The 20028-nt window shown below is 40.7% G+C and overlaps 1 protein-coding gene across 2 annotated transcripts in view; it reads right to left on the bottom strand.

Moving 5' to 3' along the window:
- The window catches only part of LOC122809158 (suppressor of tumorigenicity 14 protein homolog), a 1180509-nt gene that overhangs the window by 530264 nt on the left and 630217 nt on the right, over window positions 1–20028 (bottom strand). For both annotated transcript variants that reach the window (XM_044080444.1, XM_044080445.1), the window contains exon 5: window positions 4969–5144. In XM_044080444.1, coding sequence (XP_043936379.1) covers window positions 4969–5144 — 176 coding nt within the window. The remainder of the gene's footprint in view (window positions 1–4968; window positions 5145–20028) is intronic.

The following is a 20028-nucleotide window of genomic DNA, read 5'->3' on the forward strand; positions in this document are numbered from 1 at the left end:
TTTTTGTCTCTGGTTTCATTCAAAACTGTGAGATAACATCTTTATGGCCTAGGTCAAGTAATTTAATTTCTTACAATTTTCCAAAGTTAGCTTGAGCCGAGCTTAACCTCTTCTCTTCCAGTATCCTCTGTTAACATATATATTTAATTCAGTTACAATACAGTCAGAACTCAATGTTGGTACATTTTTAACACAAGCAGCTTTATAAATACATTTTTCAAAACAAGCATCTATACAAATCAGCTTGATATATGAATGACTGTGACAAAGGAAGATACTGACAGCACAGCTATCTGGAATTTTATAAATAATTATATGTCATTTGTGAATATCAACATGATTTATAAAAGACACTTGTGTTACAACTGTATTAGAACTGTGTCATGTGTATATCAAACTGGTACAGAAGTGTGTATTGAAAATGTTCTTGCAGAATGCTTAAAATGTAACCACAGTGTGCCCTACTGGAAAAGAACAGACATGTACATGCACTATTCTGTTTAAATGTATATATTTTAACAGTGGAAACTGGAATACAGGAGGTTAACTTCAGTCCAGCAAATTTTCAGAAAAATAGCTGAAATTAAATTACTTTATGGCAGCTACAGACACAATGTTTTATGACTTCCAGCATCTGCCAAAGATCTGAGGTCTATGTATTTTCACTGGAAGATGCCAAATATAGCTAGCTTTCAGTAGTGCGGGTTTCACCTGGCACAGAATCAGATGACAAGAAATGTTATTCTGCAAGCTATCCCAGCAGTAATATTTGAGAAATTAATTTTAAAAAGTTTCTTAGAGACACACACCATGCTGTATTCTGTCTTGGACCTAACAAGAACCATTACCCACATCTTAAGCAAGTTAACTAGGGTACAGTAATTCTCTTAGATTCAGTCAGGAATACAGTGAAGCATAGTTCAGATGTTTTTCTTTATTTATCTGAGACTGTCCTACAATGTTTTAAATATGTCCTGTGGTTTTGAACTCTGATGTCACTGTGAATACATGCAGAGTATTTTTCTCATTCTTTTATTATTTATTTAATATACTTAAACCTTTCATTGTGGCTGATCTTTGTAAGATATTTAAGTTTTGACGGTACTTACATATTTATTTGGTGACACTGTGGACCACTCCTAACAGCCTTGCTCTTGGTCAGACTACCATGTGTATTAATATTAACATTGCACAGTAAGATTGGACACCCTTTGTTAAGGGCCTTAAAGTAGCTGATAAGGAGTTAGCTGGTGGCAGTGATAACTACATTATAGTCTGGGCAAAAAGGGGCACAGCTAGTAAATCTTTGCCAGCCTTTCCCAGGTGTGTGTAAATCAAACCTCAGAGTGTGCGTCAGCACCTTGGGCAGGGACATGAAGCACTGGTTGGACAGGAGGGTGCTGGATGTCTTGGCTTGGCCACTCAGCTGAGATCTTAACTCTATAGCTGTGCCAGTGGGGAGTATTATTGGGGATCTGGAGAAAGAGGGAGAAACCTGCCCCAGACTGACTGTGCTCTCTGTGTGCTCTTAAGAGAAATTGCACTTCATGCAGAAAGCTGCATCTGGAAATACAGTGCGTGTAACTGTCATCCTCCAAGTGTACATCCCCACTGTTGCCAATGGTGAGGACTGAGGCTCCTTGATTGCTGGTCCAGTGCTGGGTTGTCAAAATGACATATAATTATTTACAAACTTCCAGCTAGCTGTAGTGGCATATATGTTACCCATCCACTTCCCTACTTCTGCTAGCATAGCTGGCAATACCTTACACCATCACATCTACTAGCCCATTTCCATTCAGACTTCTGCAGCTCATACCTTATGCAAGAATACTGCAATCCTTTGGCTCTTAATAATGCACTGTCCATACGTGTGCCTTATGAAGCAACAAAGTTGTTCTGACTCTAGCATTAAAAAAGTGTCTATTCAAGTTTATATATTTAAAGAGTCTGACCACACTGTTTGCGATAACTTTGCTCAGTCAAGCTTGTATAACCTTGCATATTTTAAATTTGTGTTATTTTTGAATATAATCCCTGTTGTACTCTTCTCACAGCCTGGATCACTAATACACCTCTATTAAACTAGCCCAACATTCACAAGTCATTTAAGCAGAGTTTGGCATAATTTTAAATTATTTAACTACCTAAACTACTTTACAAACTACTCTACACTCATCACATACAAATATAAAATGATGGCCCATTGTTTTAAATTCCCTTGAGCCATTGTTTGCATTATCAAAAAGCATAAAATGCATTCTAAGAAGGACGGCTTGTTTTCTCAGGTAACTTTTTGAGTCAGATTTATGTTATATATACCAAAAGTGTAACACTGCCTCTGACAGTACTGGTATGCTCAAGGACAGAAGTACATGCGGAGAATAAAACAAGAAACCACTGCATAGTCTAAAGAACTGCTTATCCAATTCTAAGTGCTCCAAATTTTAATTCCACCAAGATTAATCTTACTGTACAAAATTTAAAAAAATGTTATTAATTCAATGTCACTGTTATGACAACATACATTTTAAGACCTATCAAAGACCAGGAAGGCTTTTCTGAATCCACATACATGCATGCTTCTACAAAATAGTGGCCCAAAGGCTTTTGATATAGGGCTGACTGTATGAAAAAAATATGTACTTTAATGCCTGAGCAAATTACTGCCAAATTTCAGCTTGACAACCAAGACTGGCTCAAGTACAGCAAAACTTAATATAGGTCATATTTAGCTGATTGTGACACTGAAAATGGGAATAATACGAGTCAACACTTTCAGTGTATGCACAGACATATATATGATTTACCTTCAGTTGGTTGGCTAAAACAAATGTCAATGTCCTGAAGGTAAACCACTCTTGTATTTGATTGCATCTCTTTTATTGATTAATGTTTTGTATCATGTGACATTTACTGGGTATTTACATCCCTGGTATTATGCTTCAGTAGTTCTGATGAAGTTCTGTAACAGACGAAAATGCTAAACTACTAACTTGAATTTATTAAATCTGTGCTTGTTCACTGTTTACCCGCTCTGTTTTGTTACTGGTTTGAGTGGAGGTGTACATTTCAACCACTCTACACGGACAATGGAAACTTCTACTAATATGGATACTCTGCAATTGCTTCTTGGTGCATGCAAATATTACTTAAACAAAAAAAACAAAAACAAATATTACCTCCCTATGCGGGGGGGGGGGGGTCCCACTAATTATATACATTAACTGAGAATACACAGTCCCAGGGAAAAATGGATATTCCCCTATCTAGTGATTGTCAAAATTGCACACCTGTTGACCATCTGTGCAGCTGACCAAATGTGGTCGATTAAGAGAGAGAGAGAGAGAGAGCACACACGAGATAGTGAAAAAGATGCATGTGATTAACATATAGGTAGATGTGTTATAATGACATTATGCCCAACAAAAACACAGCACCACATTGCCAAGATCGACAGAAAAATATGTGACAACTACCACTCAGCAAACTGGGTTTCCCACTGTATAAAGAAGCTTCTTCAGTGCTGACATCACTGGCCAATGCCCCTGAATAAACACAGATTGGGGGCAGAGAATTAATTACAAAATTAACAAAGATCAAGAAGCCATGGTACATAATCCAACAATGAAATACAGTGGACATTACTTAAATGACTCAACAAATGCATACTACCACTTTCATGAAGCCATTCACATAAACCTAAATTCAAAAACATAAAATGAATATATTATATATAAAAAAATCAGTTCATAACAAATATATAAATGTAGCCAGAGCAGAAGTCAAAATACTGAAAATTATTGCATGGTGCCATCTTGTGGACATTTTATAAATATCAAGAAGGCATTTGTGGAACTACCTCAGTTCTCCAGAAAACTTGCACAAATTTGGCACCTACGTTTCTTGAAGGCACAACGACAAAGTATGTCGCCACAAGGATCGAGATTATTTTAACAGCCAGGTGTAGGTAACTGAAGATGCTTCATTTTTGGAATGTTAATGCTCTATTAAGAAGGTAGCCTCATTTATGTTTATCGACAGTCACGTTTATGAACAGAACATTGCTGGGCTGAAAAAAGGCACATATTTCTCCCGATATTTTTTTCAGGGACACTGCCTGTAGGATAAACTAAATAAAAATTTGATTAAGCAAATGTCTAAGATTGATACTGAAATGGAAACTCGTAAATTAAGAAAAATTAAATTAATTGACTAAATAATTGGACCCATATCCTGTGCATTTATAAAAAATTGCAAAAGACAAATAACTGGAGAAAGAGAGAGAGAAATTACCATGGGATAAAACAACATTTTATGACATAGACCTGACTTGTGACTTTCCTAAAATCCTTAACAGAGGACTTTATCACATAAAAGCACAACAGCAGACACCATGCAAGGCAAGATAAATACCAGCCAATCTACGACACATTTTTGTCATACGTTTAAATAATGGTTTCATGTGAAATGTATATTACAGTCTGGGAAGGTCTGTTCTATGTTTAATATACCACCCCCTATACTTCAAAAACCAGTGCTAGTCCAATTACATTCATCTATCTGAGTACATTTTCCAAGGTTAAACCTGATCAAATTCTGAACTAACTGCTAATTTTCAAGTGGCAGAAACCCTCTTCCAAAGTGTCAATATGTGATGGGGCTGCTGCACATTTGGATTACCATTCAGTTAATACCAAATGAACAACTTTTGCAATATTATGCTGGATTACCATTCAGTTAATACCAAATGAACAACTTTTGCAATATCATGCTGGATTACCATTCAGTTAATACCAAATGAACAACTTTTGCAATACCAAGGCAGATTTTTTCATCTAAAGTTATCAGGTGACACTGAACAAGAAACGTTTGACTCTTGTCAAGAGTACTGACAGCACAAGGCAGGTCTTTTCAATATGTCATTTATCAAAATATGTACAGAAATGGGAGGGAAATTATCCTTACGAGAGAGTGCCACAGTGGTGATCCGTAAATCTTCTGAGACACCTGTCTGCTTTGGCTTCCTTGTGGACTTCTGTAGGAGTGAGAGGACATAGCTCTTTGAAAGTGAAGGTAGTACAGCAGAGTTCGATTCTGAAACATCGAACCGCATCCAGAAGTAGGCGATCACACTCCCTTCACTTGTAATATACAAAAAGAAAAACAAAAAGACTAGATGAGGAGAAATATGACTAGACACCACTTTTAACAGAACTGTATACTGATGCTCCAACCCCTTCATAAATACTAGATATAGCAGTTTATCCATTACATGACAAGACAAGGCAGTGAGAACATCAATTCTAGTAAAACAAGCCCATAGACATTTCACAGAACAAAATATTATCATCAAGTGCTGTTTTGCATGCTGTAGTACAGTTCCAGGTTTATTACATCCACAACTCTATTGTACATATACTTGTATAAAAGAAGACTAGGACTGTATATACCAGTTTTAGAATATTGTAACAGGATGCACAGTACGCTGATCATAATCATATAATCAGCTTTTGATTAGTGATATACATGACAAAATTGTGTGTCCTTTTCCTGCTTCATACAGTGTAGTATCAAAACTACTATGCATCAACACACACACAGGCTGATAATGCACATTTCATATTTTATCCACGTTTTGGTCCTAAGTCAGACGACACACACACAGAGTGATCAAACTTGGTCTCCCTTCCGCCTCACTGTGCTTAAATATATGGAATTACTCGTAACTCTTCCATGCTTTACTGCCATTACACAATAGCATTATTTTAAAAAGCTAAGAGCTTAAGATGTGGAACTCTACTCCTCTGTCTGTCAGTGATGCTGTGAGTCAGTAATGATGCCTAAAAGGAGTGTTATGGCTGTGCATACCCATCAGTGCGGCTAAACATCTGCAGTTTCTAGTTTATTAACCTAAATCAATCAAACATCTCTAGTTTATCGACCTAGAGCAGCTTCTGCCACTGTGAATGGAGCACAAGTGCAAACGGAAAGTTTAGAAAGAAGGATGGATACATTTCAGAATAACAGGAACAAAATTTATAATTAAAGTAACAAGTGTAGGTACTGGCTGGGAGGTTATGCATTAAAAATAAATGAAACTTATTAGATGTGTTTTTGCCATTTACCTGTGAGAAAACAATTGCAGCCATCAATTCAAATGTGTTCTGTAGCTGTACTAATCTGTAAGTCAAGCGGAGGTTAAACCGTCCCACTGAGTAATAAAAACATGGAGACTGAGATGGCAATTAGAAAATATTCCATGTAATTTATAACAAACAAAAGTAATGTCTATAATGTGAGATAAAGGGAAACAAAACATGTTTAAGGAAACCATATATATATATATATATATATATATATATATATATATATATATATATATATACACATATATATATACATACATACACACAAACACATACACACATACAAATATATATCAACAAAGATGAAAAATTAGCACTAAAGCAGCAAAAAAATACACACACACACACACACATATATATATATATATATATATATATTTTTTTTTTTTTAGCAACTCCACAAGAAAGCTCCACAGAAGACCATGGTTTTGCCCTTGCTAGGCTTTATCAATTTTCTGCAATGGTTTGGTTCATATCGGTTATATTATATTGTTGACAGTGCAACTTGGTCAGCTGATCAACTGTTCTTTAAGAACAATATATTTATATCTGTATCTATATACATGTGTATATATATATATATATATATATATATATATATATATATATATATATATATATATTCACACAAACATATCTACAACACATGGTTCTACTTCACATGTTCGCAAGACCATAAAATGAAACTAAAAATGCTGAACATATTTCCCAGCATGGAGAAATATGCCCTTTTCTTCACTGTAGTGCTATCTCAGAGTTAGTACATATAATTGAGGGTACAGCCTCCCACATGGGGAGTGTGGGGTTGCAGCCCCCACCTAGGTGGGTTTCAGATAGTTTGGTTTGTTGCAATGTATAATGTAGTTTTGGACAAGTGTTTCCTTGCCCTGGGAAAAAGTAAGGTGTTCGGCTTTTTTAGTTTTGGTACCGTCGTCTCGGCTAAATCAGCATAAGTTTTATGGTGTTTCAACCATGTGAAGCAGATCCATAAACATACATGTTGAATCTGTCTGAGACATCAGTAAAAACTCCTTAGTAAGGCCAGATATGATTGGCCCTCCAACTTTGCCATTCCTTTCAGTACCTGCCAAATGGAAAACAAAATTCTGGTTCGTGAATAAGATATCTCTGACCATTCCTTTATGGAATGTCCTGTTTTCCCATTATAATGCTGCACTTTTTCAGCACCCTCAAATTAAGGACCTTTTATTGGTCATGTTACCATTCATTAGGTAGTAAGGTAGAAATGCTAAGAAAGGGCAATAATCATGTTTGTATTTGGATCCCTTTTAGAAGCTCAAAGTTTCAAAACTGAACTTCAAAAGGCCGGGACCATAAGATCGAAATTTTGAAACTTTGAATGTTTTGAATGGAGATCGCCATACAGCTTGGAACAGGATATTTACCATTTTCCTCACTGTACTGCAATCCCGGAGTTGGTATATTTAATTAGCAGTGGGTGTGGGGGGAGCAGGGGGGCTTGACCCTGCCAAACCTTAAAAAAACATGATTTTTTTTTAATTAGGTTTTCAAAGTTTCAAAACTTCAATCTTATGGTTTCGGACATTTGAAGTTCGAAATTTTGAAACTTTGAGCTTCTGAAGTAGATCCCTGTATTTATATAAGAAATAGTCATAACTAAAAGTTTCAGTAGCAATCTTTTGAGAAATAAAAGTGTCACTGCAATCAAGTTTAGTGCATTCTACTCAATAAGCTATTCATGTCTCATTAATAAATAGTACAAAACTTCTGGTGTGTTCCTGTCTCAGTGAATGCAGCCAAAGCAAATTTAGTAAGTACATAATGAAATAAAGAACTGTAAATCACATAGACTGTGAGGAAGACCACATAACATGAAATGACTTTCACTGCTACATATGAAGTGACAGCTATACATAACCAGTTTGTTATGCAACCTAATAATTAAAGATGCTGACATTGAAAATTGTTTTTAGAGGTGTGACTTTAGAATTTAAACAAACTAGCCTGGCATAAAGTTTGTGCATCTCTTATACTATACAATCCTATTTTTGTTTAGTTGGAAAAATGTAGTTATTATTGCGTTTTACTGTTGAAATATGGCCTAATTTTCTAAGCTTACAACTCGGAAAAATGCATACAACAGACAACATGGCATTTGTTATGAGAGAATAGACAGACAAAACTGCTGGTAAACTAGAATCTGTAGCTTATCTATTAACTCAGAGAATGAGCACAGTAAGTGAAGTAAACAGCCCTTATCGCTTTTACTGTTTCTTCTCCGCGACAGTGCCAGCTATGTGGTGAATCCTGGTATTTTTCCCCTCACCATCCAGCCCACCTTCACATTAATTGCCAGTTTGCTCCCACCCCGGTCATGAGCCATACATCTGGGTCTGGGAGATGGGAGCTTTTTATCATGGATGCTGTCTGAGAGCAGCTCAAGGCTTTTCTTATGCAGCACAATCCCAGGTGTCTGCAGAGATAACTTGTTACTCTCAAGACAGAGAGCAGAATGCTGCGAGTACTTCTGTACAATGCTGCCACACACGCATCACTAGGACAGCGTTTCTATCTACATTCAGCAGCTGCAGTGTCATACCCTTGCCTCCAGAAGGGACCAGTGCAACAGTAGGCAATCCCTTCCCTTCTCCCCCTTCCCAAGACAAACAAGACTTTGGTTACCCAAGTCCTCCCCCCAACGTGATTCTCCAGATTACCTGGTTACTAGTAGACCCATGAGCTGCTGACAGAATAAGCTGATGTTACACCTATGAGCTACTGACAGCATAAGCTGATGCTACACCCCTTTGCTATCAGGCCAAATTCAAGCAGGCCTCACCTGTTGTCAGGTTCCATGTTTCTATACAATAAGAGATGACTAACAGTACAACAGGAAGAGTGGTGTGGAATGCAGACTGACTGATGGAGTAGTGAAATGCTCCAGATGACCCCAGAGCTAAAGGTTGAGAAGGTACAGGAAACTAATGGCTTTGACATCGTTACAGCAAACGTTAAAGTCTATCAGATGTTCTCTGGTGTCATTTTACAAGCTGCAAAATCTCTTCATTTTACTCTACATGGCTCCAGCAAAACAGTCTGTAAGTACATGTGTCACAGCACACTGGGAAAATGGTTTGAAAAAGGTAAAAGTAGTTGAATTCCATTCCATGCTAAGAAAAGTGAAAAAAAAGTACTATGTGGGTAGGCTGGCTAAGTTAAGTGAGGTAAAGTATTTTGTAGGTGGGCTGGCTAAATTCTCAAATACCAGTGATCAAGTAGAATAACAACAGGTTTCATAAAGTAGCTCTTGCTGGATAAATCTGAACCCTCTTTTATGCCTATGGCAATACTAAAACAGGTGAGGGGAACTCAGTACATGATATAGTCTGTAATCCAGACTAACACCCCCCCCCTGTTTATCCTTACTGCTTTTTCCTTCCTCCTAACACTTACACTGTGATAGTAAGCCTCCTTACTTTGATATCTAGCCTTGTCTCTTCGGGTAATTACCACAGAATACATATTTCTGCAATAATCAACTTGCTGAGACCACATATGTTTCCACTTTGTATATATACTAACTTCATGTTGTTTTTGTTATATTTGAGCATTTACTTTTAAAAAACAACCTTAATTATTAGTTTGAATCTGTTCTTTTTCCTGGTCTTCTATATAATTGTCAAACTTCTCCTAGCTAAATATGTTTCTTATAATACCACATTGTTTTTTCTTTTTTTGTAAAACCTGTACTGATGATCTTTATGTTTAATCTTTATTGACTATGTATATTATTTTTTTAAATCTCTTTTGAATTAATAGAGTAACTGGAGCTTATCTCCCCGGGCCTCTACTGAAAATGGACATGTATCCAGTTGGACTAGCCCAGTCAACAAATGTAAAATAAAATAAATAAATACACTCATGGACTTCAGTAATGTGCTAATGCAAATTTAAAACCCGCATTTGCACGGTTTTGCGCCAGTATACAACTCTGCACAGCTCCTTGTGGTGTCCTGCAGAGTGATACAGGCAACAGAGAGACCCAAGAGAGACTTTTCCAGATTTAAGTATTTTTTTCTCTGTTTTTTGCTCCAACTGCCTTTTCCCACCTAAAAAGCATATTTCTAACTGATCTGTGCTTTAAAAAGTTTAAATTGCATTTGCCTTCTGCTCTTTACAGTTTTTGCACTCGTTTTATATCAATTTAAGTTGTTTTTGTATTGTATAACTGTTGTAGGCTACACACTACAGTGCACTAGCCTGTTTATAGCATTTACAGTGTTTTCTGTGTGTTTTTCTGCTGTTTCCTGAAAAAAAAAAAAAAAAGACAAAAAAATATTCTCTTTTCCCACCTTTGCTGAACTAGATTAGTCCAGATTTCAGGTTTTGCTGAATTCCGGACTGTGGTACAGTTTCCTGTGTTGCCCATATCCTTACTTGGATAGGAGGAAGTTTCTCTGTTCACCAGTGAGAGTGGGGAGCTTTGAGCAGCCTATCTGTCCCTGGAGGAGTGGTCTTAGCCCTGAAACTAGTAGCTTATTGGCCGTTTTGGGTCAATTCTTATCTCTTTCAGTTTCCCTGCTTTAAAACCTGCATTTGCGTGGTTTTGCACCAGTATACAACTACGCACATCTCCTCGTGGTGTCCTGCAGAGAGATACAGGCAACAGAGAGACCCAAGAGAGACTTTTCCAGATTTAAGTATTTTTTCTCTTTTTTTGCTCTGACTGCCTTTTCCTGCCTAAAAAGCGAATTTCTAACTGATCTGTGCTTTAAAAAGTTTAAATTGCATTTGCCTTCTGCTTTTTACAGTTTTTGCACTTGTTTTATATCAATTTATAGTCGTTTTTGTATTGTATAACTGTTGTAGACTGCACACTAAAGTGCGCTAGCCTGTTTATAGCATTTACAGTGTTTTCTGTGTGTTTTTCTGCTGTTTCCTGAAAAAAAACAAAAAAAAAATATTCTCTTTTCCCGCCTTTGCTGAACTAGATTAGTCCAGATTTCAGGTTTTGCTGAATTCCGGACTGTGGTATAGTTTCCTGTGTTGCCCATATCCTTACTTGGATAGGAGGAAGCTTCTCTGTTCACCAGTGAGAGTGGGGAGCTTTGAGCAGCCTATCTGTCCCTGGAGGAGTGGTCTCAGCCCTGAAACTAGTAGCTTATTGGCCACTCTGGGTCAATTCCTATCTCTTTCAGTTTCCCTGCTTTAGAACCCACATTTGCACGGTTTTGCACGATTTTGCGCATAGCATAGCATCGGGCAGCGCCGCTTAAACGGGTTTAAATTATTCCCGGCTCCACAAAGTCTGCTCTTCACTTTTTCCCTTAGAACTGTTCTAAATCTCAAAGTAAGCACTCTATTTTCATTCTAAAGCCCTGCAGTTGCTCGTATAAGTAATCTTATAAGTAAGCACTAATAAACTAAAGCACTACACCCTCTTATACTCCCTTTAAGTACTTGGCTCCCTATTGGTCCTTTTTGATCAGTCAAAAAGTAGTTCCTTATACTATTCTGGCATGTCCAAAAGTCAGTTTCAGGTTTACTCTCCAGTCCAGCTAGTGAATCTGGGAATCTTGAGGCAATGTTACAACTGCATTATGTGCACAGACCACCCTCTCCTCCTCTCAACAAGCTCAAATATACATGAGAGATGCAACTACATAGCCAAACTGGAGGCTGAGCTCTCTCAATCCAGTACTGGCGTAGTCAGTCAGGAGGAGAAGGTAACCACACACACCACAAATCCAGTCTCCCATAGACCTATTGCAACAGAAAACCAAACACAAACACACAAAAACATACTCGGAGGCTCTAAATAAAAATCTGCCCAAGCAGCAGAGACCTCCAAAGCAGACATCCAAGAAACCGCTACCCCACAACAATATCCACGTATCACATAGTTCACAAAGTCAGTGTGCCACACAGTCACAGCCCTTAAGGCTAAACAACACACCTAATACATTTGTAATAGGTGACTCTATTGTCAGACACACTGACGTCCCACTCACCAGGCTGAACAAGGAGAAGGTCACTGTAAGCTGCCTGCCAGGTGCCAGGATCTGCCACATAATACAAGCACTCAGGTCACTCCAAAGCAAGTATAAATATGACTCCGTCATTGTCCATGCTGGTGTGAATGACCTGAGATGTACCTCCCTGGACTACATGAAAAGAGACATAGAGGAGCTCTCTGATCATGTAGCCCAGGCCGGTATGACCCTGACCTTGAGTAGCATCTTACCCTCACCAAGAATGATGCCACAGTATAAAGACAAAATGATCTATTTTTAACAATTGGCTAAAGTATTGGTGTCATTCAAAGGGGATCCTGTGTCTGTCAGCCTGGGATGACATGCATGACAAGCCACGTTGCTTCGCTAGGGACGGCTTGCACCTGCCACCCCTGGGCTTTCGAATACTGGCTAAGGCTCTTGCCACCCCCATAGTGCCTTTTTTAGGCAAGGCTCAGACAAACCCACCTCTATAGACAACACAAAGAAAAAGAAACTAAGGGCAATGCTGCACGCCAGAAGTCTAAACCTCAAGATGCACGCAATCGAGGCTCTCCTCAGTATGGAGGATATCGATATCTGTGCAGTAACAGAAACCTGGTTCAAGGGAGAGCACCCCAACACTACCAGGTTATACCTCATACCATGCTTTTCGGCCCCAAAACTCGGACCGAACCACAAAAGGAGGGGGAGTATCCATATTCATCAAAGATACCCACACCTCCAGGTTAGTGGCACTGCACGAAGCATCGGAGACCATCCATGTGCAACTAACAGTGGGCAAAACTGCCTTTCAGTTTGTAGCCTGCTACAGACCACCCTCCCAAACTCAGGAACCCTACTGGGCTTTCCTGAGAACACTGGAGAATATGAAGGTCTCTCCAAACACCATTATATTGGGTGACTTCAACTACCCAAACATAGACTGGGAGCACTACTCAAGCCCCAACACCCTCACCCAACGGTTCCTAGAATTTATAAACTCAAATGCTATGGAACAACTAGTCACCACTCCCACAAGAGGGGAAAACATATTGGACCTGATCATCACCAACATGGGGACTCTGTTCCATACTAGAGGTATACCCCTCATTGGTAAGATCTGACCATAAATTAATCTCACTGGACATCCATATCCCATCCCCACCCCCAGCCAAGGAAACGACGGTGAAGAACTTCTCAAAAGCAAACTTCACACTTCTCAAAACTGAGGTGGAATCCTTCAAAGCCCCCGGGCCAGTGGAAAATACGGCCCAAACCGCAGAATCCTTTAGAAACACATTCTATGGACACCTACAGGAATGCATGGATCATGCTATCCCAAATAAAACCAAGACTCACTCCTCCAAAGGCAGGAGACCTGTCTGGTGGACCCCAGCCATAAATAAGCTGTACAACAGAAGGAGGAAGCTACTACATAAGAGCAAAATCCCAAAAAGGGAAGGCATCTCTGATCTGTACTAGGAAGAAACTATGATCCCTCATAAAATCATCTAAGGCCAGCTTTGAAAGAAAAATTGCACAAGACGCTAAAGATAATCACAAGGCCTTCTTTAGTTATGTCAGGAATCTGGGTGGCAACTCCCAGATATGCTCTGAGTTAGTTCAAAATGACAAAAAATACACTGAACCCACAGACATTGCCAACATCCTGGCAGACAGGTGCAGTGCAAACTCCCCCCCCTTCCCCCCCAAAAGAGCAAATGTCTATCCCAACAGAGTGTAGCCTCCCTGACATCACAGATGCACAGGTGAGAGCTGCCCTCTCCAAAGCAAAAAACACAGCATCAATGGGACAGGACGGTGTCCCGGGCTGCGTCTTACACGAACTCCAAGAAGAAAGTACAGTTTTGTACCTACCATAAATGTAGCTGTTTGAGTGTTCACACTGCTGCAGTCATCACACTTGGGTTATCCTGCCATCAGGCGATCCCGCAGTCGGCCAGAGTTCCAAAGTCTTGGTCTGGCGTCGGTTGCTGTCGCTTCTTCCCTGACATCAGTGCACCAGGGGTATATAATATGCATCCAACGCCATTTTCTTCAGTTTTTCTTACCCCAGATGTCAGGTGCCCCCACATGGGTAGGCAATACATATTGCTAATCAAAAATATACATATAAAATAAAAACAATACCTTCAGTTACCAGCAAACATACCCTAAAGGTTGTATAGGATGGAAGGGTATAGATAGGTCCAGCTAGTTCAGAGGGGATGGAGGGAGGGTAACCTGGACTGCAGCAGTGTGAACACTCGAACATCTACATTTATGGTAGGTACAAAACTGTACTATGTTCATCGTGTTACACTGCTGCGGTCATCACACTTGGGTTGAATCCCAAATCTAAGGTTGGGTGGCTGGTCTATAAAGAGTTAGGATTGGCTAAGAGGCCCTGCAGAACTGCAGTGGCAAATCCTGCTCTGGATTTAGAGTAAAGAGGCAGGTGGTAATGCTTGGTGAAGGTGTGCACTGAACTCCAAGTTGCAGCCTCCAAAATTTCCTTGGTAGGTACTCCTCTGAGAAAGGCTGTTGAAGTGGCTGTTACCCTGGTGGAATGAGGCCTAACGCTATTAGGGACTGATTTTCCATGCTGTGTGCAGCAGTACCGAATACAGTGTCCTATCCATTTGGATATAGTCTGCTTTGAGATAGCCTTGCCTTGTGATCCTGCAGCATATGCTACGAACAGTTGATCAGTTTTCCTGAAAGCTTTTGTTTTGTCCAAGTAGAAGTGTAGCTGCCTGTGTATGTCCAAAGAACGCAGAATTTTCTCCCCTTTATTTTGGGGGTTTGGATAAAAAGTAGGCAAATGGATGGTTTGGTTAAGAGCCACACTAGATACCACCTTTGGCATGAACGTAGGGTTTGTCCTTAAAGATACCCTGTCCTGATGAAAAATTATAAAAGATTCCACTGCCATTAATGCCTGTAGCTCTGAGACTCTTCGTGCTGACGTTACTGCCAGGAGCAGGGCTGTTTTCCATGATAAAAATTTTAGATCGGCTGTATTGGCTGGCTCAAAAGGTGGGTCAGTTTTTCCAAAATGAAATTGAGGTCCCAAGTTGGTGTTGGTGCTCTCCGGGCCGGTCTTATGTTTTTAGCCCCTCTGAGGTACTGCTTTAGCAAGGGATGAGAGAATAAAGGAGGATCCGTGTTGTAATGTGCAGAAATGGCAGAGGCGTGGATCTTAATTGATGAAAAGGATAGGCCTCTGTCCAGCATCTCAGTTAAGTATTGTAAAATCTGAGGAATGTTTGGAACAAGAGGGTCAAGGCTGTGATTCTGGTTCCAGGCGCAGAATCTCTTCCATTTTTCTGAGTAAGCTTTCCTGGTGCTAGGCCTCCTGGCCTTCAAAATGATATCCATAACAGCTTTAGAGAGAGGTGTTGCCTGTTTGTCTAAAGTATCTGCCATGCAGCCAGATTTAGGGTTTTGAGCTGACCATGCAGGATCTGATTGTTTTGTTGAGTCAGAAGGTGTGGAATTTGGGGCAAAATCCATGGTGGGTCCTGAGCCAACTTCCTTAAGATAGGGTACCAGTGCTGGCGTGGCCAGTCTGGAGCAATCAGGATCATCTGTGGTTTTTCTTGTCTGGCTTTTAGGAGTACCTTTGAAATGAGAGGCAGTGGTGGGAAGGCATAGACTTTTAGGTTTTTCCAGCTGAACAGAAGAGCATCCACTTTCCATGCTTGTTTGTGATAAGTCCTTGTGCAGAATTTTTGTAGTTGGCAATTCAGAGGGGAGGCAAAAAGATCTATGTCTGGGCATCCCCATTTTTGTGTTATCATGCTGAAGATTTGTGGATTCAATTTCCATTCGTGAGGGTCCATGATATTTCCCCTTAGGTCGTCTGCCAGAGTATTTTTCTTTCCTGGCAGCAATTGTGCTTGCAGGTGACCTTGGTACGTTAGAGCTGTGTTCCACAAGGTCATGGCTTGCCTGCATAGGGGATAAGAATGAGTGCTCCCTTGTTTGTTTATGTACCACATTACTGTGGTGTTGTCTGTCTTTAATAGTAGTTGTCCTGGATGTAGAAGGTCCTTGAAAGCTGTTAGGGCATTTTGAACAGCCAACATCTCTTTTTGATTGCTGTGAAGATGCATCTGGACTGTGGTCCACTTGCTCTGAATGCATTTTCCTGCCATGTGTGCTCCCCAGGCATAATCCGAAGCATCTGTTAGAGTTTGCCTGGCTTTGGGTTGGGTATAAGGCTGACCCTTGTTTAGGTGACATGCCTGTGCCCACCATCGAAACTCCTGCTGTAGGCAGGGAATCACTGGAATTACTGCTTCTAGACTGTGAGAGTGTCGAGTCCAAACACTTTTTAGGTACCATTGTAATTTCCTCATATGCAGTCTGGCATATGGTATTAGTAGTATGCAGGATGCCATGAATCCCAGGGCCTGCAGAATTTTTCTTGCAGGGAGATGGGACGTTTTTGCCAGTAGTTGAAAATATTGAGTTAGTTGTACTTGTTTGTCTGGCGTGAGGTAAGCCATCTGGGCCATTGTATTTAAGCTGGCACCTAGGCATGTAATCTGTTGTGAGGGCACTAGTTTTGACTTCTTTTCATTTACTGTGTACCCTAGAGAAATTAGCAACTTTTTCACAAACGCCAGATGCTGTAGAAGAGTGCCCTTTGTCTCTGCTTGAATGAGGCAGTCGTCCAGGTATGGATATATTTGAATTCCTTTTTGTCTGCAAAATGCAATTACTGGTGCCAGGCACTTTGTGAAGACCCTGGGCACAGAAGATAAGCCAAAGGGCAGTGCAGATAATTGGTAGTGCATTGCACCAGCTTTGAATCTGAGGTATCCTCTGCAATTTTGTCTGATAGGGACATGCAGGTATGCCTCTTTGAGGTCCAAAGTAACAAGCCAAGCCTTCTTGCCCAGCATGGGTAGAAGCTGCTGTAATGTCAACATTTTGAATTTCAGAATATCCAAGTAAGTATTGAGAATTGAAAGGTCCAGTATGGGCCTCCAGGCTTTGTCCTTTCTGGGGACCAGGAAGAGTCTTGAGTAAAATCCTTGTCCTTGTTCCTGTTGTGGTACTTTTTGTATAGCTCTCATGTCCATGAGGGCTGAACTTTGTTTTTGTGCCTCTGCCCATTGATTTTGTGGCAGGTCTGGCATTCCTTTTAGCTTTGGCAAAGTATGAAAGTGGAATCTGTAACCTTGAGACAATATTCAGGACCCATTTGTCTTGGGTGATTGTTTGCCAGTTTTGAGAAAAAAGTGCTAGTTTTCGCCCTAAGGGGGCTTCCAAAAGGGACGTGCTTGGCGTATGCAAAGGAAAGTCATTTTGACTGTTTCCTGTAAGGTTGAGACTTGTCCTCACCTCCTTTTGGGGTTGAGGTGCCCCACTGTCGTTGTCTGTTTGAGCCTTGGGGTTGAGATCTGCCTCTTGGGCGTCTGTATCTGCCTATCTGTGGCCTGTCTGACACTGGAAAGGACCAATTTTTTGTTGGCCAGTTTCTGCTAAAACGAGGTGGCTGTACCTGTAAGAAATCCTTGACTGTCTGCATGGATTTAGCTTTATCCACCTCTTCTGCCTCAACACCAAACAAGGTATCATGCTGTAAAGGAGCATCCAATAACTTTGCCTTAACATGATCAGGTAAACTCTGTTCTTTTAACCAAGCATGTCTTTGAATAACAGAACCTGTAACTGCTGCTCTACAAGAGGCCTCTAAAGAATCAAAACCACATTGCAGAGTATGTTTTCCCACCTGCTCAACTGCATGCAATAAATACTGCATTTCTTTACAATCAGGAGCTTCTGAGCTAGCAAGCATTTTCTGTTTTAACTGAGCCATTAAATGTTGTTGGTACTTAAGCATGTGAAACTGGCAATTTAAAGCTCTTACTGCTAAAGTTGCAGATGTGTAGACTTTCTTCCCCCATCCATCCAAAGCTCTGGAATCTCTGTCAGAGGGTACTGGATTTTTTGCAATGGAAGCCTTAACTCCTTTTGGACCCTGAGAAATAGTTTCTGGATCAGCAGAAGGGTTTTTGTAAAGAAACTTGTGAGAGTCAGGGATTCTATAATACCTATCTGGCTTGGCTGGAGCAGGGGGCAAAGAGACAGGAGATAAGCTGGATTCAGAGAACACATCATCCACAATGTCTAGTACAGGCAGAATAGCCAGGGGCCTGTGCTGAGGAAATCTCTGAGCCTTTTCTTGGATTCAGAGTAATCCTGACTTTCCCAATGGAAATGTTCCCTCATGGTATGTAAAGTTTCCCCAAAAGAATAATCCTCAGGAGGAGAGGCTGAAGGGATAGATTCCTCAGCATCAGAGTCCTCATAGGGGGGTAAAGAGTATCCCTGGTCTGAAGAGGAATCAGAGGAAATGGAAACCTGATCAGAGGAGTCATAGTCTGTATCCTGCCTAGGCCTTTTATCAGGCGGGGGATGGGAACCCCTGATAAGAGTAATGAGGTCTTCGGCCATTTTAAGCATCCGTTTCTTAGGCATGGAGGACTGTCCAGGAGAATGCTGTACTTGTTTCTTTGTCTTTAATGGTACCTTTGTCTTGGCTGTTGTTTTAATGGTAAGTTGTGAAGGTCTGAAAACACCCTGAGAAGCTGATGCCTGCTCAGCGGCTCCGGACCCATCTGAGGGATTAGTTTCCGTAGGCCCAATACCTTGAGTTTCCAGAGGCCTAGATGTCTCCACATGGGAGTCAGAAGCGGCCTGTGGCTCTGAGGTAGCGGGTGTCAGAGGCTGCAAAACTGCCTCCCTGAGAACCAGCCATTGGCCTAGAAGAGGTTTCGTCAGTTTTGGACCTCGGATGCCTGTCTTTACCCTTGTCTTTGCATTTTTTCGGTATTGAGGTCATTGACTGATCCAACGGCATGGTATAATTGAACCTTCGGCTAAAGTAGTGTAAAGCAAAATCAAAACGCCTTTTTATAGTGAGCTTGTTGAATCTAGCACAAAACCGACAACTAGTGACGTCGTGATCAGGGCCTAGGCATGGAATACAGTAAGAGTGGAAGTCCTTATGAGGTATTTGCTACCCACAAGAAATACAATTATTAACTTTTTCTGACATCGGTCTGAGGCAAGAAAAAGGTTTCCCCAATGGGGTATTTAGCTTTATTGAAGACTTCGGATCTGAAATTCGACTTTGAAAATCTCAGGAGTCAGCCGTCCGGCACTTGCGAACTGCTTCTGCTTCGGGTACTGCGTGGCAAGAAAGACTGAAGAAAATGGCATCAAGAAGCGACAGCAACTGACGCTGGACCAAGAGTTTGGAACTCTGGCCGACTGCGGGACCGCCTGACGGCAGGATAACCCAAGTGTGATGACTGCAGCAGTGTAACACGATGAACATCTGAACCCTCACATAAAGTCACTGTTCAATCTCAGCCTTACTACAGGATATGTACCCAAGGAATGGCGTACAGCAACAGTGGTCCCACTCCACAAAGGTGGTGCCACAACGGACCCTGGACACTGACTGACTAGCCTGGTCTGCAAAGCTATGGCGCGTATCATCATGACACTCATAAACAAAGACAATGGGAACCTCCAAACACTGGATCCTACCCAATTTGGCTTTGTTAAGGGCAGATCTTGCCTCTTGAAACTGGTCGACTTCTCTGAAACAGTCATCAAGGCCATAGATGAAGGGAAGGTAGTCCACACAGCCTACCTGGACCTCGCAAAAGCCTTCGACACAATACCCCACTCGGGCATCATAAATAAGCTCACCAGCTTAAATATCAACCCCTATTTCACAAGATGGGTTGCAAACTGGCTCAGGGATAGAACCCACATGGTCAGAATTGCAGGTGCCATGTCAGACTCTAAACCAGTTACAAGTGGCATCCCACAAGGCTCAGTCCTGGGACCTCTCTTGTTCGGTATATATTTCT

This window comes from Protopterus annectens, chromosome 8.part0 (assembly GCF_019279795.1).
Source record: "Protopterus annectens isolate FY-2018-M chromosome 8.part0, PAN1.0, whole genome shotgun sequence".
NCBI lineage: Eukaryota > Metazoa > Chordata > Ceratodontiformes > Protopteridae > Protopterus > Protopterus annectens.